The sequence below is a fragment of the Rhamphochromis longiceps genome, linkage group LG22 (assembly GCF_057381845.1).
Source record: "Rhamphochromis longiceps isolate RC_006_pf linkage group LG22, R_longiceps_female_GT1.1, whole genome shotgun sequence".
In the NCBI taxonomy this organism is placed as follows: Eukaryota; Metazoa; Chordata; class Actinopteri; order Cichliformes; family Cichlidae; genus Rhamphochromis; species Rhamphochromis longiceps.
In genome coordinates, this window is record NC_140577.1 from 15,832,466 (window position 1) to 15,853,418 (window position 20,953).

Here is a 20,953-nt window from a genome sequence, read left to right on the forward strand (position 1 = left end):
ATATCAATATATATTTTCTTGACTGGGGAATAAATAAATCTCACACCAGGAGTGCATAAATATAAAAACTGTGAAACTTATGAGAAAATAAAAAATAACAGAGACTATTGGATTCCATCAACAAAAGTTTCAATAAAAAATTTTTTGCCTCTTAAATTTTTGCATGACTCTGATTTTACTCTTATTTTAATATCATTGCTGTTATTTTTGCTTCCACTGTTACAGGCTGTGTATTCCTTCTGTGAAGCTCTTTCTGGCATTAACCTGTAAATCGTGTTATATAAATAAATATTGCGTGTTTATTTGCTAGTGCGTTTGTTGCAGACACACAGACTGAATTATAAGTGAGGTTAGTTTTGTTCCCAATTTTTTAAAAATAAGTCAAAGTCTTTCTCTCAACCACAAAATGTCCCCTCACACACATTTGGACTAACTCTTCAGAACTTTTAGGCTGGAACGATGTCGCGACTAACTTTTTTTTTTTTTTACCCTCGAGTAACACATCTGGTTAGCTGTGTGTGTGTGGCATGCTGGATGTTTTTTCCTCAGTGTTTTGTGGGTTTACTGATGTGTTACAAAGTTACCTGTGAGTACAGAGGGGGGCTAACTTAATGTTTGAACATAACATTTTAGCTAATATCCATAAGCCTGGGTGCAAACTCAAAACTCCTGGATGTCTGCACATTATTCACCTTGTAACTGACTGAAAGTTTTTTATTTGCTGGAATTTGGTAACATAATAAATTTATCTGGGATTTTTCCTGAGTATTTCAAATTTTCATAAAAGCATATTTAGGCTTTTTGGACGTAGTAGCTGCTTACACAAGTGTAATATGTTTGCCACATGGCAATTTAAAGTTTGTTCTTTGCCTTTTAATTGATATCTAAGTTAATTTGATTTAACAGAATCAAATCCTGTCTTCCGTCTTACCGTATGATTTGGCTGCTGCCTGCTGTTTCACCTTTGTGAAAGTCTGTGTAATATAGCTGTCATCTTCCTGAATAATTACAGTATTTTTGGCGCTCAAATCCAAAAGTCCAAGAATGGCCACATTCCCAGTTTTATAGTGTCTGTGAGTGTGAGTCATTTCTAGGTAAATGTGACACACTTTTTTCCTCTCCATCTTCTAAGTCTATCACTCCATTCCTCATATTTTGCACCTTCCATTTTTTTCTGAACTGAGCTGAAAATAGACCGAGCGCTGTAAGAAAATACCGTCGTATTAACTGGGATCAAAGTCCCAACAATAAGACATCTGAGTGGACGGCAGCCATCAGCTTAAATATACTTCACAAACCAGAATACTTGATTGCTGAAAATGTAGCACATTGTAAATCTAATACTAGAAGCTAAATTGAATTTGGGTTGAGAAATGGAAAATTTGGATTCAGTACGCTGCACACTCAGATTTTCAGTATTGATTAATTTGGCCTTTAGTTTCTTTGTCAGTCGGCGCAAAAATGTCCTTTCCAAGTCCAAAAAGGAAAAAGGGATGAATTTTTAAAATCTCTTATCACTGCAGAAAAAGCACTAAAACAGCAATGCTGGAGCAAATGTGTACTTCTTTTGGTTGTATGAGTCTGAAATATGTTACTCAAGACTGCAAAGGTGAAATGACCACAGTGCAGTTGGTGTAAAACTTAAACATTAGATGCTTTTTTTTGTGCCAGTCGAGAGAATAGAAACCTCTCTTCTTAGTAGAGTGCGGTACTGTGCGTGTCCGGGATGTTTAATTAAACTTCCTCAAACTAAACAGGATCATGGAGCAGAATGGCCTGAGCTGATTAACATCACGTACATCAAGGTCAGTCAATTACCCCGTTACCTCATTAGACTCTCCCCTCCCCTCAGTATTTATATAGTCAGCCAGCCAGACAGACAGACGTGATTAGCTGGCTGTTGGGGAAACCACTGAATTTCAGTTAAGGAGATTTGTACTTGGATACTGACTCCCTGTTTTTTTTTTTTTTTAAAGAGAAAATAGTGCATTTGTGAAACCCATTTTCACTGATCTTCAGTGAGCTCAGACTTTTACTGAGCAACACACCAGTCTCTGCTGATTTCATAAAAACAAAATAAAAAGGTGAAAGTCATGTCGAGGTAGCATGTGTCCATGTCTATTTTGGAGTGAAATCTACTGTTAAAACATCACAGCAGTTGCAGGAGCGCATTTAATTTTATTAATCCTTTATTTATCCAGGTTAAAAATCTCATTGAGATTAAAAATCTCATTTCCAAGAGAGACCTGGCATCATAGCAACAATACATGACGTGACGCTCGTGCTGGTTATCGTATGTCTAAACTTTCACTTTGAGAGGGAAGCCTGTCTTTGGAGAAGTTAGCTTAAAACGATATTTGTATTCATGCTTTAAACTGTGCTTTAAAAAGATAGCATTAGCTTTACAATGCCACACAGTAGACCTACTTTTGAAGCACTTCTGATGGCACAGTCCTGAGCGGGTGGAAATGTGCACCCCTCCTCTGGATATTTGGGATCTATTATGTATGGAGGAGCTGAGTGTCTACAAGACCATGGCCAGAGAGCTAGACAGGACAGAGCGAGGCACTATTGTGCATGTGCTTGTGTGTCTGTGTGTGTGTGAGGGGAAAGGGAGGGGGGACAGAAAAAGAAGCAATAGCAGGAGGGGCATAAAGGGGTGAAAAAAAAAAAGAGGAGAAAAGGAGACTGACAGTAGACAAAAAAGAACCAGAGAGGAAAGAGGGGGGAGGGATATGAGGGAGTGGAAAAAGAGGAGGCAAAGCAACAGAGGAGTGAAAGAGAAATGACTTGAGGGGTTGAGGGATGGAGAGAGGTGAATAAAGCGAGAGAGAAAAGTATCAAGGCAATGAAGAAGAAAAAACAGAGTCGGAGAGACAGTGAAAGCAGTTGAGTAGCGGAGGGGAGAGAAAGAGGGGAGGATGTCACCCATGGCTGCCACTCATCACTCACTGCTTAATGACGCAGTTTTTTTTCTCTTCTCCTTCTTCTTCTCCTCCCGCTTCTTTTCTGTGGGAGAGAGGGGGAGGACAGAGTTTGGCCCGCACCCTATCAAACAGGGTCATACAGAGTTCACAACCTCCAGGTGGGACCGTCCTCCTCCTCCAGGGAAACGTTTGCGTGCCTGTGTGACCGCCTAGTGCGTAGTTTCAAAGATTATCTCTGGATCCGAAGACATTTTGAGGATAAAATCTAGACGGACGGGGAATTACAGTGAAAGTTAAGGATGCTTTACATTAAAAACCGAGAACTGGAGTGAAATTCCGATTTTTTGCTTGCCCGACAGTCGCAAATGCCTTGTGCAAAGTTTGTCTTCGTGTGTTTATATGTGTGTATATGGGCATGTTTGTTTGCACCAGAAGCCTCTCTTGACTGTCTGCCGCTTCCTGCTGGGACCGGCTTGAGTTTTGATTCAGTTTGTGTGTTGGGCGTGTGTGTGTGTATGTGCACTTAGCTCCACTTGTCCTCTCACTCATTCCCGTTTCTGGGAAGCATCAGCCGTTTAAAACTCAAATGGCAGGATTTTTTTTCCCCCTCTCCCCTCGCTCTCCTCCTCACACCAAATTTGGGGAACAGCTGGGGCGGCCATGCCGATGATTTGTCTCCTTCTACCCGTCCTCCTGACAGGTTGAGAGCATGCACACACTATTAGGCGTGCACACACACACATACAATTAAACATGCTTTCAGTATCACAGACAGACAGGCACAAACACACATAAACACACTCGCACAGACACAAAAGTAGACTCAGTATAAGAGGCCGTGTTCTCAGGGTGCTGCCAAAACACTCTGATTTCCTTTAGCCTAGGCGGCCATACATCAGCTTGGGGCCTCCCAGCCCGGATGGCAGGGGCTGACAGAATGACATGTGTCATTTATCAAACGAGGGGCGCCAGACCTCAGGAAAAGAACAGACCGCCTCATGACAAAGCCCCCCCAAGAGCTCTCCTCCACTCGCAACGAGGGGAGTGTGTCATGGGGTAGACACTGACAAATCTACGGAGATAGAACACACATGGATGCATGCTGACACCAACACGCAAGCGGAGGAAACGCACACTGAGAGGCACTTCCAGCTCAGATGCAAACCCACTGATCGCATATTATACTCAAGCTGCTTTGTGGATTTTAAACACATTGTTTGGTCGTGTTTAAAGAACGACAAGACTTTGAAAACACAACTAAAAGAGGGGGGGGGGGGGGGGGAATCTATATTTTATAACGTGTTTGGAAGCGAATGTACAAACACACATACCCACACATACACCCACATATATGTTTTCCTCGCAGCCAAAGAAGCCCCAGCCAAAGCTTCTCCTGTTGCCAGCAGCAGACCCGTTCTTCTTAATGAACGCTCATTGGCTGCCGAAAGGAACTCTCTTAGCTGGCAATGCAGCTTCATCTCCTTCCTTTCATATCTGTGCCACCGCATACACACAATAACCCATTTTTTCTCCTTCATTATGTCTCCCTCTCCACTCCTTCCCTTTTCCCTTCCCTCTCTCTCTCTCTATCTGTCCTGATCCCCCCTCCACCTCCTTTTACTCTTTCCATAGCCTGTTCATTTGTCTTCATAAGCCTAATTTATTTTCTCTGCCAGATGCAAGCTGACAGCCATCAGTCACTCTCCCACACATACTGACGCACACACCTGACCTCCTGACACGCAGACAAATACACTATGCGCAAATGCACAGCTCTTTTCTCACTTTTTTTTCATTTGCCCTGTCTCTATTACACACACACACATACAGACACACAAACACAGGCCATATTACCTCACGCTGCTCTGAGGTAAGCTCTGCAGTCACATACCCTCTGTTTTACCCCTGTCCTCCACCCCCTCCAACCCCCAAAACCCTCCCATTAACATTACTGAAGATGGATGCGTCTTCATAGCGGAGATTGATTGCGGATATAGAGTTATGGTGCCATTTATGTGTGTGTGTATGAGTGTGTTAGTGTTAGATGGAGGGCACTTTGGGAGGCGGCGCTGGGAGCTGAAATGCGAGGGAGGCAGGCTTTTCTCTCCTTTCCAGAACCTTCCAGCCGTTCGTTGTCTGTCCGCAGTCTGATATTGTGCTCTGTTGAAGGATTGCTTCCTCTCTTCCTGCTTCTCTCTCTCTCTGACTGTGAAGCCGTTCATAACCATTGTACACACACACATACACACACACACGGGCATGCATGCATACTCGCACAGGCACAATTAGGGTGAGATGGCCACTAATACTAGTCCACTTTGAAAGCCCACTACATAATTTACTGACTTTCTCCAGGGACCCTTTCTCTACCCCTAATGCCCCCCCCCCCATATCATTTTGTCTTTTCTCGCTTTATTGCTATGGTCATCAGGAAGTGGGGGGGGTCCACACATACACCCTGTAAACTGCTGTGTGCTTCAGCTTTTTCTTTTGTTATATATTTTTTGTTACGCGTCTATGCTATTCATCATGCTTAAGTCCTAAACTAGTGTTGAAATGAAACAGTGGAACTTTGTTTAATGGAGCGCCAGACTTCAGCTAAGAACTCGTCACTCGAGCAGACAGAACGAAGAAAAAAATGTGGCGATGCATAAAGGATAACGGTTTTGATGGTGCACAATTGCTGGAATTTCCCTGGTGACACATGCAGTTAAAAGCACTAAAATGTTTGGGGACATTTGGCTGTCCTGAGCAGCCTCCTGCTCTGAGGGTTTGCCGTCCTAATTAAATTCCCTAAAGTGACTTTAGGGGTTTTTAAAGTTATAATTTCTTTGTCTGTCTGTTCGCATGTTGGGAAGGGATATGTAAGTCTATATGTAGGTCTCTTAGGTCTGGTTCTTACAAAGCCCTCTGCATTATTGTGTTCTGAGCGCGTTGCAGAGACGTAGACAAGGGCAGAAAAGAGCTGATGAAATATTGTGATGCAGGCAGACAAAATAAAATCTGTGTGAGTCGCCTCACTGTCTTATACTAGACTGTTAAAAAGTTTCAAGCTCAGCTCACACAGCACTATAAAAGACAAATTGAGTTATTTTCAATATATTGGTCACAATTAGGGGGGTTTTCTTTCTACTATTTCTGTGTCCAATTTTACTTTATGCATCAAACACAATGAGAATTTTAGATTTTAGAGATGTACAGATTCTGTTTTATCTGAATTGCTATTATTGATTTTTGCTCAACTAGATTTTCTTTCTCAGATATAAACAGCATACACAATCAAAAATCAACTAAATTAATAAACTTTACAAATCGCCCTAAACTACACTAAGGTGCAGGATCTCCTGTTAGGGAAACTGGGAAAAAAAGTGCTCTGCAGCTGGAAAGAGGTACAGACGATTAACTGAAAATTTGTCGCTGTGCGCCACCTTTATCTGACACATTTCACCTTATCAAACCAAAGCAGGTGCAACACATTTATAGAACAAAACCCATGTCAACCAGCATGAATCAGACCAGCTCATAATCGGACATATGAAAGGTTATCACCGGTCCTGGCTGAGAAGTCACTGACCAATCAAGTGGTGCATCTTTAAATGCATTCATTTGGAATTCAAATAATGCTAAAAAGTTCCCAATTAGAAAATTTCATGTGAATTCTCTGTTAAGTCATGTAGTTAAACAAATAAAAAATTGGTGCATGACTTGCTAGGATCTCACTTATAAATTACAAGCTTTAGATTAATTGTGCAAATTCACATACAGCACGTGCGTTCTTTTGCTAACATTTAATTTCTAATCAATTCTAATCTACCGGCCTTAGCTTAGCCCCTTTTCTGCTGTTCACGCACCTTTACATAGATTATACAAAATATGTTTGTTTATCATGTACCCATTATAGCTTTTATGTGTTGATCTTCTTTCTTGAATCCATAACATCCCAACTCAGAACCATCCAAAGAGTAAATGAATGCACTGTTAGACACCCGTCAATGGTACAGATACTTTATATTTCAAATAAACTGCTTGGGCATTTTGTCTCTTTAGCAAGAGTGTCTTGTTTTAATGAAATTGCGAACATTTTAGCAAATAAAATGCAAGGGATGCAGTAAAGTAGCCCAGTACAGAGGCTAGAGTAATTGTGAAATAAGTGCTAGCATGTTAGCAGTGTGCTACCTGTGTAAGGTTAGCTTATTGGCTACATTAAATCACCAACTACCCCTGCAGGTTTGTCACTTCCCTACATATCTTTGAGAACATGTTTTTGTGTTACTGAGCCATTAGGGTGCTTCTTCTCCTTTATTCTCTGCAGAGACTGAAAGATCAGATTCATGGAAGTGTGTGTGCATTTTTTTCCTCTGTGTTTCTGTTCCTTCTTCGTGTTTTGTTTCTTAGCAGTGTACAAAGTGGATGGCCTCTGTAAATTGAGGGGAGGGCTGACAGCACAGCGAAGGTTGATTGATGGCATATTGTGCAACCGGACTCAGCTAGACCAAACTGGTTAGGTGGTGACCCTGTTTTGGCCCTGTGCCCTTTTGGTTTCTTTCATTTTTTTTTTAAATTCTAGCTGTTTTTCTCCCTCTCCCTGTGCCTCACTGTCTACCTCTGTCACTTGCACACACACTCAGATATACAGAATACATAAATAAAGACTTCTTCCTGTTGCTTCTTCTCCTCGAGCTCCCCTCATCTTCATTGTTGCACTTAAACTCGCCGTTGCTATCATTCTTTGTCCGCTGTTTCCTTTCTTCCTTCCTCAGCCCACTTTGTTTGTCAGCGCTCTTTCAGGACAGGTTTTGTCCCATGAGTCATATCGTCAGGGTTCATTTTACAGCCCTTATTCATATATTCTCTGTCAAAAAAAAAAAACTTTTAAGAAGCACACCGGAGCCAGTGCTGCCTCTGATTTGGTGAAACTTCCCAGTCGCCAACCAGTTCTTGCCCACAGAAGAGCTCATCAACAACCTTGTTTGACAAATTTAGGAGAGTTAACCTAAACACTGGGCACACTACTTTAAACTGTGTTTCATCCTGTTTTTTTCCTGCAGTGATTTTCTGCCTCTGTTCTCCACACAACCATAGTGATTTATGGTAATTATCCATCTTTGGGGTCATCCATCAACTGGTTGTTGCTAGGCAATGGTAGCAGCTGTTGTTTAGTCGGGGGAAGCTTTGCTGTCAGGGGCAATGCAGGTGAATTCAAAAGACGGCATCTATGAGGAAAAGACAGAGCTCTGTTATTTCACGAGCCTGTTGGTTTTGTGCTTCATTCCTTCGTTTTAGATTTAAACAGAACGCCTCTTTGTCAAAGCAGCGGCCACCCCCGATTAAACAAAAATTGAACAACTGCAGGAGATTAAAGATATTGCGCGTTCCCCAGAGGTGTGCACTGCAACAGAAGATTAAGACAATACAGGTATTTTCATTTTCACGAGGTTACAATTTAAAATGAAGCTTGTTTATGTGAAGAGAATAAAAATGGCAGAGGGGAAAAAAACGGTAGAGGAATTGATAATGTTTTCTCAAAAAGAGTCTGTTTAGCAAACGGCATCTGTCTGATACAGCCTACATTAAAACGGTTCTTGGCATACGTGGAGTAAATCTCACTCACATCATCTTTAATTAGCATTAGTAATGCTTTATCCGTACTTTGCCTGAAAACAAACCAGATGGTTCGAAATGTGTATGTAGCACCGGAGCAGTGTTCGATGGTTAGGTGTGTGTAGGGTTTGGAGGGAGGGGGTTGGCAGAAAACTTGAGCACAGAGGGCTTTAATCTGTGGCGGCAATGATCTAATGGCTGTTGTTTCCTCTTAGAACAAGCAGGCACTGACAGTCCGAGGAAAAGGTGATTTATAGACCACAGTCGGTGTCGCGGCACGTCAAAAAACTGGCTCTCGGAAAAGCTGAACAAATAAGGAGCACAAAATGAAAACAAAGACGGGTGTAGAAATTCAAGAAAACTGGCAATGTTGTTCTTCACATTTGTTTCTTTTTTTTTTTTTTCTTTTAATCCATCACTGATCTATTATGTCAAATGAGTAAAACTCTAGTTAAAAGGCACTGGCTATGATTTAAAAAGGCTTTTAGCATCGTGAGTAACTGCAAACTGTTTGGAAAGGGTTAGGTTCATCATGCAGGGTCAGGCAGCCGTCTTATCAGTCGACTAGTCATGCTGCAGAAGTGGCGACCCCCCCAAAAACATCCATAACTGCAAGAAGAGCGCAGACACCTGCAACAGATGGTCTGGCCCCTGTAGAAGCTGATCTCAACATCACTGTGTTGGTCTCAGATTACATTAAGAGAAACAGAAGACAGAAGCTCGCCTGTATCTACAGAAGCAAAGTGGCAAGTTCTTTGTGATCCTGGGTTCAGCATACCCTGAAAACCAAGCACTGATTTAATTTAGTTATTACCTTTTTTGGGAAAGTTAGTGGCCAAGAAAAATACGCGGGGCATCATTTTTGAAAGCATCCATTCAGGCTTAAATCTTTTGAGACATGTGAAAGCCAAGCCAGAAGTGTTCATTTATTTTTTCAGGACTGTAGCTCATCTGATATTGCTGTGGCTGACAACCACAACAATTGCCGTTTGCCCATACGGCCATCAGCGTGAAGAGCAGACCGGATGGGTTGCTTTGTTTTCCCCAACCAGCAGAGCTGTGGAAGCTGAGAAGGTGGATTTGTACAACACATGAGCTATTAGAAGCCCCTGAGCTATTGTGCCATATGGTGGACTATTCTATGTGGGTTAGGGGAGGGTGGAACCGAGGGGTGCTGTTAGGTAAGCTTTTTACGTGCCTGGCCGAGGAAGCTGTGGGTTATATTACAGCTCGCGCCTGGACCTGGTGTCACGAACTGGCTGTAATGTCAAACATGCCCTTGAGTTTAACCCAGTGAAGTTTCCTTTATCACATGTACAAACGAGATATAATAATCAGAGAGAAACAGGTTACTACGCAGAAAGTTAATGTAGTGACGATCAACTCGTTTTTGGGTTCCACCTTTTTGTGAAAATTGTATAAAGAAATTTAAGTACGTTGACAGAAACCAAGTTGGGCTGAGAGAGACTTTTGGTCTGTGCGAGTTTACCACAGCATTGTCCGCAGGCTAGTCCACAGAGAGTGTCAGGTCCTATGAAACCACAGCGGCAGCTACCCCAGACAGAAAAAAAATCTCAGGAATGAACAAGGATGGGAGAGAGCCGAGAGAGAGACAGAGATTGCCTGACATACTAAGCATTACCATAATTGGCTTTTCTACATGATAGGACAGAGGAAATAATAATGTCATTTTATTTACAGCCTTCTCTCTGCTGAAACACGCACACACTCATGCACAACGTACAGGTCAATGACACACACTGATCAGGCCTGTCCAAAGCCATCAGAGGTGAGTGGCAGGGAATGGAGGGGCCGGTGACAAAGCGAAACGGGAGAGAGAAATAAGACTGCCACGCCAGAGCTCCTGTTTTGAAGGGCCGCTAGACGCTGTGAGGGAGCCTCGGCGGCCGCCCTGCTGCGGGTGCAGCACTCCGCCACGTAGGGTAAATCAGGAGGCTGAAAGCTGGCGGAATTGGACATTAGCACTGCAAATGAGAGCCGGGATTGCCCTCTTCTCTGAGACAACATGAATAAATGAAGAAGGTTTAAAGGGAAAGTGTGTGCAGCGTGTGTTGTGTGTATGTACAACTGACTGAGGAGGGAAAGAAGAGCTACGCTGGCTGTGGCAGTGTTGTGTCGCACTCAAGTTACTTAACAGCCGGTTAGGGAGTTAGTTTTATTATAGATTGATAAAAAGATAAAAAGATGTTTTTAAACTATGAGGTTAAGTTAAAGAAGAGTAAAAAGTAAGACTACGTTAAGTGTAATATCAAAATTGTTTAACTTTTAGCATGAAGCTTCTTTAGCCATAGCTGTAATGCTTATGTGTGCACAGTCTTGGGTTTTAGATATATTTGAGTGATGTATCCAAACATGGCAACGGTCACCAAAACTATACTTAAGTGTTTATTCAGCCTTGTTATAACTTTGTGTTTCAAACTTGCATTAAAAAATATGAGGTTTTTCAATTGTGGACCTCACACGAGCGTATTGGCTTTAGGCAGGCATGTAGTTTTGGCAGAGGAGTGCAGGTTTGCATTGTGTGTGTGTGTGTGTTTGTGAGACTGGGGGATGTCCTACTGTGGTGTCACCTGTCTACAGCAGGAAATCCTGGACTTCGGGCACAACAATAGTGACAGGCTCCTCTCCAGACACAGATGGCTTCGCTTTCCCCCCACTAGCCACATTGCATCTCTGCTTGCACCTGACACACTGTGACACTTGTGACACACACAAACACGCGTGCACACATAAAACTGATCAGCCACACCTAGCTTAGGCAAACACGCACACACAATGACAGAAATGGCAGAAGCTGATTTCTCACACCTCTCTCACCTATCTGCTTTGCTGTTAACTTGTTTCGCTGTCATTTTTTTCCCCTGTCAGATATGCACACGCATAAATGCACGTACACATACACACACACAAACACACACACCTCTTGTTCGCTGGCCTAAACACATCTTTTTTTTTCTCCTCTCTTTTCAAAACTTCCCCTCTTTTCCCTATCCTCACTGACAGCACAAAGTGGGCTTACGTTTTTGACTGACAACCACAACAGACACTCCCCCCCCCTTCCCCTCCCCTCCCCCCCCCACCCCCCCGTTTTAATCCCCTCCCTATCCCTCTCTCCCTCCCTCCCTCCCCGTTTCCTCTTTTGTTCTGAGTGACGCTCGAAAGCCGCCATGTCAGCATCTTTTCCATCTCTGATTGCCTTATTAGCCGGCGGTGGCACCCGCAGCTTTACTGACACAGATGGTGAAGGAGCAGGCTTGAGCAAAGGGGGGGGAGAAAAAAAATGGCTGACTTGTGTTTGTTGTTGTTACTTTCCCCTCCCACCTCTTCTCAGGCTTGTTTGTGTGGACACTGACACCTCAGGCTGACACTGACACACTCCTGACACTGATGCCTGTCAAGGCAACATATGGAGGATAGCAGGGAAAGGGAAGAATTTAGTGGTGGTGTGCCTTCTGTGTGTGTGTGTGTGTGTGTGTGTACTGCTGTCAGGTTTCTCTCACTTGGTCTGCTGATTTGTCTTTAACTACTTTCACAACTTTGAATGGGTTCACTTTTGCATTTATTTCAATGCAGCAGGCTGCAGCTTGTTAGGGAGAAAAGGAAGAGTTCAAAGAAGTCCGTGCAGCTGCTTTGGGAAAATGTTTAATTCTTCTTTTAGTGATTAAATGAAAAAAATACTTCAGTATATCCTGTGGACAATTAAGAGCACACAGTTGGGAGCAAGAGGAAGAATGTATTTTGATCATGCACTGTTTCTCACACACACACACACACACACACACACACACACACCGGGCAGCTGTAGGACCTCCAGCTTTTCCCAGGCAGCAGTAACTGGCACCTCACAAACATCAGGTATTATGTCCATTCCGATTATGGGATAGAGAGCTACACGCTGTTTGAAGCTGACAGCACATCTGCCTCCTCACTGGAGACTGATTCTGGCATCTCAGACAAGCATCTTACGAGGGATGGATTGGAAAAGGTGCCTTAGCATATTTAACCCTAGATTCTTCCCTGCCTCGGTGTAATGTTCCCCTTTTAATCTACCTCCCTGTTTTTCCTTATTATTTTTTTAGACAAAGACAATAAAAAGTGAATTTTAATTCACATATCACTTTTTTCCCTCCAAGCTGAGTTATGGGCAGTTATTTGGCGGGAGAAGGCAGCCATTTCCATTGATACTATAATTTTTTCTTTCCTCTTTTAAAATGGCACACTTGATGCTGTGAGTACTCAGGGAGCACAGGCAGTAACAACACGGCTTGTCATGTCCACTGGCCATTTCCTAGCATCACGCTGTGAGGACTTCCACAGCCGATGCCAAGTTGACTTCAGCCAACCATGGCTTGGCAAGGCTGATGCAGCTGGCATTTTACTCCACTATCTCTTACTTGTGAATCCATAGTATGTGCGGCATGTTGGAAGAACTGAACAAATTAAAGTCAGGAATAGATCTGTGGTTGCTGAACAGCAACAAAATAGACAATGAAGACTATGTTGCTGTGGGCTTTGTGCTGTTTGGCATCTAAATTAAGTGGATAAGCTGTAATATTTGCACGAATGCTGTAATGTTTTTTAAAAAGAACTTCTAAATGAACATTCACTAAAAAGTCATTTATCTATCTTAGTTTATTTTCCCTGTTTTGTTTTGTTTTAAACTTGAATATGTCAGACTCTCTCCATTCATTGGATTACTGTGGTTTTGTAATTATGGAAATAGATCATTTCCATAATTCATTGTCATTGTAGCAAATAAATGATGGACCAGGTTGTTCCCCTACTCGTGTGACTGCACTGACCTGGAGTATTCCCCTCTCAAACGGAGAGGTTTACTGGAAAAGGATCAAAAATAATTTGTTGTGGACTTTTATAAATAAAAATCAGATCAAAACATTGGAAATATTGGAATTTCTGATTGTTCTTGATTGCATCGTTGCTTGGCTGTTTTTATGCACAGTCGAGATTCTCCGCCTCTTTGCTCAGTTTTTCCCTCACATATTTTCTTTTAACCGTGCTAGACTAACTTTGGTGCACACCCTGTTTTGATTCGCTCTCTAAAATAAGTGATATTGGCTCCTTTCCCCACCCTCTTTAAGCAAGCTTTCTTATTATTGGCTGCCACTCACAAACAGAAGTGTATATATATGTATTTATATAGTGCCAAATCACAAGAGTCACCTCAAGGTTCTATGTTACTATGACTCGGTACTATTACTCAAAATCAACTGTGTGGCTGAGATGACCTTATTAGGGATACACCCCCTTTTTGATGTCATGCAGAGCTAGGAGTATAAAAGCTGTCTGCAGCAGAGCATTTAAAGCCCTCTGAAGCTTCAGCTCTCAGGTGTTACTTCTTATTATATGCACCTCGTCATTGTAAACTTTGTTCATGTTTGGTATGATTAGCCACCGTTGTTCCAGTGTGTGTTTATGTAAGACATATAATAAAGAAAAGAACAGAATACTTTAAATCTTAAACTGTGAGGCCTTGCACACTTTTTCCTTTCGTTTGTTATATGATTAGCAAAAGCGTGTCTTTTCCATTGTGGAGTACTACCACAGAATATATATAATCTTCTCTGCCTAATTCAATTTCTTTTCTATGTTTTTGCTTTTTTTAAACTTGGTGGATAAATTTCTTGAGTCATGTCTGCTCCTTGCCCAAGATAGGTTGTAGTGTTCAACAGTTCCATTTGGCAGTGCAGTGAAGAGGACTATCTGTCATTGTCAAGACATGGATGTTTGCCACTTTATTATATCTTTGTCCTCTACAGGGACTATTGACAAAAATCTCTTAAGGATTATTGCATTCACCACCTGCATATAGGGAGGGCCAGAGGTGTATTCTTGTGTTCAAGTGTATTGATTTGCTAAGACATTTGTATCTAATCTCGGTTTTCCTCCTTGCTTTGTTTTCCAGCTTATGGACCTGAAGATGAATTCAAGGGTGGCAAAGCCGATGAAGAGGAACATCTTCTGGATGATGGCCTTTCCCTGGATGGTCAAGATGCAGACTATTTTTTCAATGATGAGGAAGACGCAAGAGATCGTTATAGCTGCCAGAACTCTCCACTCAGCAATGGCACTAACCCAGATGCTGGGTATGCTTCTCCCCTCAGCACTACCAGTGATCAGCTGGTGGACCTTAAGACTACCCCCTCCTTAGGTGATCCGGACAGGGTGGAGGAGAAGCTGGGGGAAGGTAGTGAATCCATCAATGGCCTTTCACTACAGGACAGTCTGGAAAAGATGAAAGCCGTCTATGCAAACCTGATCTCGGATGCCTCTTGGTCCAATGTTGCTCTGGACATGCTTAAAAATAAACAAGGAAACAGTATTTCAGCAAGCAATGGCAGTGGGAGCAATCACAAAGGGAGCAATGGATTCCTGAACAGTCATAGCCCGGGAAATGTCCATGTAAAGAACAGATGTAGCAGTAACAACACTTCAGTAACAACAAATATTACCACCAGCAGTACCAGTGCAAGAACAGTGTCGAGTAACGGCAACAGTGGCATCAGTGTAAGCTCTGGCAGTACAGGAGTAGCATATGATTGGCATCAAGCAGCCTTGGCTAAAACTTTGCAGTATAATCCGTATCAACTCCTTCCTGAGCCCAGCCTTTTCAGCACCGTGCAGCTTTATAGGCAAAACAACAAGCTGTATGGCCCAGTGTTTACTGGAGCTAGCAAGTTTAGGTGTAAGGACTGTAGTGCTGCCTATGATACTTTGGTAGGCCTAACTGTACATATGAACGAGACTGGCCACTACCGAGATGACAACAAAGATGCAGAGGATGATCGAAGCAAGAAGTGGTCCAAGCCACGAAAACGTTCCTTGCTGGAGATGGAAGGCAAAGAAGATGCCCAGAAAGTTCTGAAATGCATGTACTGTGGCCACTCTTTTGAATCACTGCAAGACCTTAGTGTTCACATGATCAAAACAAAACACTATCAAAAAGTGCCTCTAAAAGAACCAATGCCAGCCCTCACCTCAAAACTGGTCCCCCCAACCAAAAAAAGAGCGTTTCAAGACTTGATGTCGCCGAGCTCACCAGAGTCCGTCTCATCTGGCATACACCTGGGAGAATCTCCAAAAGACCAAAAACTGGCCAATCCTTATGTCACTCCTAATAATCGATACGGTTACCAAAATGGTGCTAGTTATACTTGGCAGTTTGAGGCACGAAAGGCACAAATTCTCAAATGCATGGAATGTGGCAGTTCGCATGACACCTTGCAACAACTGACAGCCCACATGATGGTCACGGGACACTTTCTTAAAGTCACAAATACAGCATCTAAAAAGGGGAAGCAGCTAGTTTTTGATCCTGTGATTGAAGAGAAAATACAGTCGATTCCCTTGCCTCCCACTACCACACGGCTCCCGCCGCCCAATGGTAAGCCACACCCTGACTCCCCATTGCAGCCCTCCAGCCCTGAGGAGAAACACGAAGAAAAGAAAGATGAAGATACAGAGGACGAGAAAACTGAAGTTAGGGAACCAGAGAGACAAATAAAAGAAGAAAAAGAAGACCTCCCTGAAAAAACAGACAAACCTGAAAGGGCCAGGTCATACCAGTACCTTACAGAAGAAGATTTAGAAGAAACACCTAAAGGTGGGCTGGACATCCTGAAGTCTTTAGAGAACACAGTTTCAAGTGCTATCAGTAAGGCCCAAACAGGTACACCAACCTGGGGTGGATACCCCAGCATTCACGCTGCCTATCAGCTCCATGGATCTCTGAAGCCTTTGCCCTCATGTGCACAGGTTCAACCTTTGTTCAGTAGCACTAGTTTGAAGGTAATGTCCTCTGAGTTAGGCTCTCTGATCCATTCCCCAAATAGCCCCTCTCCACCCCCAAGTCACAAGAGCAATGTGCTGGCCATGGAAGAGCTAGTGGAAAAAGTTACAGGGAAAAGCTTAGTGAAGAATGAGAAAGAGGAAAAACCTGTAGAGAATAAGTGTAGATCTGCAAAGTCACCAGTGCTAAATCCTAAGGACAAACAGGCTTCACCATATCCTGAAAACCTCTCAAAGATACTGAAGGACAGTGAATTGGAGAATCGGAATGAGCTAAAGGGCAAAGAAAGAGAGCAAACAGAGAGTAAAATAAATATAAAAATAAAAACTGAAGCGGATTCGCCCAAAAAGACAGTAAGCAATGGCTGCAGTAACCTGAGCATCATCACTGATCATTCACCAGAACAATCCCTTGTTAACCCTCTTAGTGCTTTGCAGTCCGTCATGAACAACCACTTGGGGAAAGCGGCAAAAGTGTCCACACCCTTTGTAGACCCATTTGCAATGCTTTATAAGATCAACAACTCTGCCCAGATTAAGCAAACAGATCCTATGAGTCACTACCACAATGATGACGACGTCAATGATGATCAGCCCATCGACTTGACAAAATCCAAAAACAGCAATGGAAGCACAGCTAAGGGGACTCTTGCGACACCTAACAGCAATGTAAACAACACCAGGCCGGTCTTCAAAGATTTCTCTCAGACATCATCGCCACCTCTAAGAGAAAATGCTTTGATGGACATTTCAGACATGGTGAAAAATCTGACGGGTCGTTTAACACCAAAGTCTACAACCCCATCTTCCATCTCAGATAAATCCGATATCGATGGCTGTACTTTGGAGGATGGCATGGAAGAGCTATCTCCCATTCAAAGACGGAAAGGCAGACAGTCAAACTGGAATCCCCAACACCTCCTGATTCTTCAGGCCCAGTTTGCCTCCAGTCTTAGAGAAACCCCGGAAGGAAAGTTTGTAATTAGTGACTTAGGACCCCAGGAACGGGTCCACATCTGTAAATTCACTGGTCTCTCAATGACTACTATCTCACATTGGCTGGCCAATGTAAAATACCAGTTAAAGCGGACAGGGGGAACAAAGTTCCTAAAAAACATGGACTCTGGCCAGCCTCTGTTTTTGTGCAGTGACTGTGCTTCCCAATTCAGGACTCCTTCGTCCTATATTCACCATTTGGAGTCCCACCTTGGTTTTACCCTAAAAGACCTTTCGAAGCTCTCCATAGACTTAATAGAGCAGCAGGCTGTCAGCAGAATAGAGGACAAGACTTTTAGTTCACCTGGACTCACAGAAGAGGACACTGCCTCAATATATCAGTGCAAACTTTGCAATCGGACATTTGTGAGCAAACATGCAATCAAATTGCATCTTTGCAAAACACACGGAAAATCACCAGAGGCTCATCTCATCTTCGTGAAAGAGCTGGAAAAGTTCGATAAACAATGAAGTCAAATAAAGCCGATAGCATGATAGATAACTGTTGCACTATGACTCTAAGCTACAATCTGTCGTAACAGATAGTGCCAAAGCTGTATTTTTACAACACATGAAAATCGCAGGAGCTTTAATACCGCACACGGTAATTTTTCAGCTAATAAAACATGGCAGGAGCCTGCACTACAGAGGCTCTAGGCCATACAGTAAACAGTGAATTTTTTGGGTGACAAATTAAAGTAGCAATGGCACTACATAGTCACTGACAGATTGTTGCTTTCCTAATGCACTGCATCTTATCTGAGCCTTTAAAAATGGTCCACCTGTTGTTTTACAACTAAACCATGCTCTTATTTCGATCACTGTTTCAGAATCATTTTCTAAGATAAATATATTTCAACACGACTTGCATATTATTTATGAGACAGTTTGTGCATGTTTTCATGTAAACCAGTGAGTGTATTATGTCTTATGAAAATTTCAGTCATGACAACAAAACTGAAATACCCATTTAGCAAATTTTGGATACAGCTGTTTATGTAAAGGTATATTGGGAAAGAATAAGAGTGTTTTAAAATGTTAAGGTGATTTCAGCACTTTAAGTGTCAACTGATGAAGAATTGTACGAGTAAAAAGGACAACACATTACTCTTTTTAGTTTTTATGCCCTCGACAAACATTTTGGGGAGCTGATCATAAAATTGTTCGGTTTGCCATCAAATCACAGTAAGTTTTGCAAAATATTTAGGATATTTGTTTATCTAGTAAAATATCATTTCCTGGTTGTTTCAACGTGTACAGTATTTGCTTTTGAAGGCTACCAATTTTATCATTGTGAAGCTACAGTTGTAAAGTTAATGAAGTTTAAAACTTACTGTATAAATAATCAGCAAGTATGTATACATGTATGTCAGCATATCTTGCTCTTTAAAGTTCTGCATTATTTGTACTGTGTGCATTTTTACAATGTTATTTTCTACACAAATGTGAGGCTGTATAAAGCTACAGGATCGTGTTGGACCACGACGTCCTTTTTTCAGTAACCAGTAAGTCCCTAGGTGTGGTCTACATAACGTGACAGAACTTACTGGCATCTGTTCTGATGCTTGGAAATGTATATAACATTTAAAAAAAACATTCTTCAGTGACTAATTTCCAGGTTTTGTCATCAACCCAGTTATTCAGAATGGCATTCTTTTATTCTCAGTTGTAAAATAAATTCCATGTCCTGGAATAAGATGCAGTGTTGTCTGAGTGATTTTCAGAAGAGTATAACACAGATAAACATGACTCTACAAACATTTTTTCACTATTTTTGCTGAACTTATACATTGAAGTTCCATCAATTTAATTTTTAAACCTAATATGCTCATCAAAACACATCCGTGTTTGTCCAGGGAATTTCGAGCAGGACAAAATCCAAATAAGACCTTTGTTATCCCATATGGAAAAGAAATAGTAAAAACTTATATGATTTACTCATGAAAGTGGCCACTTTCTCATTGCTTTCATATATTGTTTTAGTAAGTATCCAAAACAAACAAGTTTCATTATATAATTTTTCAAGGGATCTTATATGTGTTTTCACTCTTGTATGCTTTTCATACAAATTTCACACAAGACAGATACAAACTTTATAAGATTTATATATATCTTTTCCATATGGGATGGCTTCAAAATAATAGCTCTTTGATGAGAGAGGTTGACAGTTGGCTTTTGTAACAGACTTGCAACCAAAGATAGCCAGGAACAAAATTCTAACCGCGGTGTCTAAAAGTAGTACGACTGGTGTTATGGCTTACATATTCTCACCAACCAATACAAATGCAGCAAAACAGCTCAAAAACAGCAATTGTTTAAAATCGAAATAGATGAATAGATGGAAATTAAAAAAATATTGGTGATTCCAACAAAAATGAAAATCTAGTTGTGGTGAGTTAGCAAAAGCTAAAGTAAAGTCCAGGGACTGGAAATGGGTCATTTTTAGTATTTAGGCCCGGATCATTTCCTGTTACAAGCTGGAAACAGTGGCGAAAGCTAATAATTATGTTAACAAATAGTTCATCAATGTAAAATGTAGGGAATATTTGTAACAACAGACCTACTCATATACTTAACTAAGCTAAACGTGGACATTTTAAAGATGCTAACCAAGGCTGAAGCTGTACAGAGCTCAGAGCCAGCTGTTTGGAATGAGCCACTGATCAAACCAGTTGTTTTGTTATATAAATATTTTCCATCTGGTTTTTGTTTGTAAGGGTAAAATATGTCACCTATAGTAAAGGCGGGTGTACAGCAACTCATTTTCATTTAATTATTTATACTTCTTTCCAGTTGCACAGAATTGCATTTTCATTTTTTGTCAGTGAAAGAAGCTCAGTGAAATGAACCAAATGAACCAAACTACAGTGTCCTGTAGTCTGGTTCATTCCTTTTATTGAAAAAACTAATAAAAACCCACCATTTTTTTTTCACATTGACACTTAAACGTGATCCCCGGGGAATGAAAATGAGAATTGAAAAAAGTGGAATTTATAATAAATCTGTTTTATACATGCACTGTCACACATACAGGAATTATTAACATCTATATGTCTATACGTTTTATTCAGATTGGCTCTCCTGTTAAGGAGGAGATAAGTTAGACATGTCGTAGGGCTGTGTCGCACAGTGTGGCTTACAATAAACTTATAAGACTTCTGAAATCTTGCTCCAGACATCTTAAGCTCTCTACAACAGGTTTCAAGGATGCAGTGTTATCAGTCATGTTGCAGGGTCAATATTTTTTTTATGCTCAGTTCCTGATTTTTAAAGATGGGGCCAGACTGAATTGGGTAAGCAGTGTAGGTTTTGTCCGCTGCTGATTCAAACTGAAGAAAGTGAGCCACATTTTTTTTTTCCAGTGATACATTTTTTGACAAATCTTCAAAAGTGTGTTTAAGTTAGTTTTTTGTAACCTTTGGGCATTGTTTCGGTTAACTTAGAACTACTATAACAACAAAAAAACAGGTTTCTAACATTCTGTGTCAATAATGACCGAACTTCTCCTCTAACGTAACGTTTCATATTCTTGTTGAGCCCATCCATTACCGTATATACAAGCAGCTGTTCAGAGAATTAAACCAAATGTAAATGAAAATCTT

At 41.6% G+C, this 20,953-nt stretch overlaps 1 protein-coding gene across 4 annotated transcripts in view; it reads left to right on the forward strand.

Moving 5' to 3' along the window:
- LOC146643770 (teashirt homolog 1-like) overlaps positions 1–19,053 on the forward strand; it is a 173,715-nt gene extending 154,662 nt beyond the window's left edge. For all 4 annotated transcript variants that reach the window (XM_085395898.1, XM_085395897.1, XM_085395899.1 and 1 more), the window contains one exon: positions 14,473–19,053. In XM_085395898.1, coding sequence (XP_085252024.1) covers positions 14,473–17,822 — 3,350 coding nt within the window. In that variant the 3' untranslated portion in view covers positions 17,823–19,053. The remainder of the gene's footprint in view (positions 1–14,472) is intronic.
- The last annotated feature ends 1,900 nt before the right edge of the window (positions 19,054–20,953 follow it).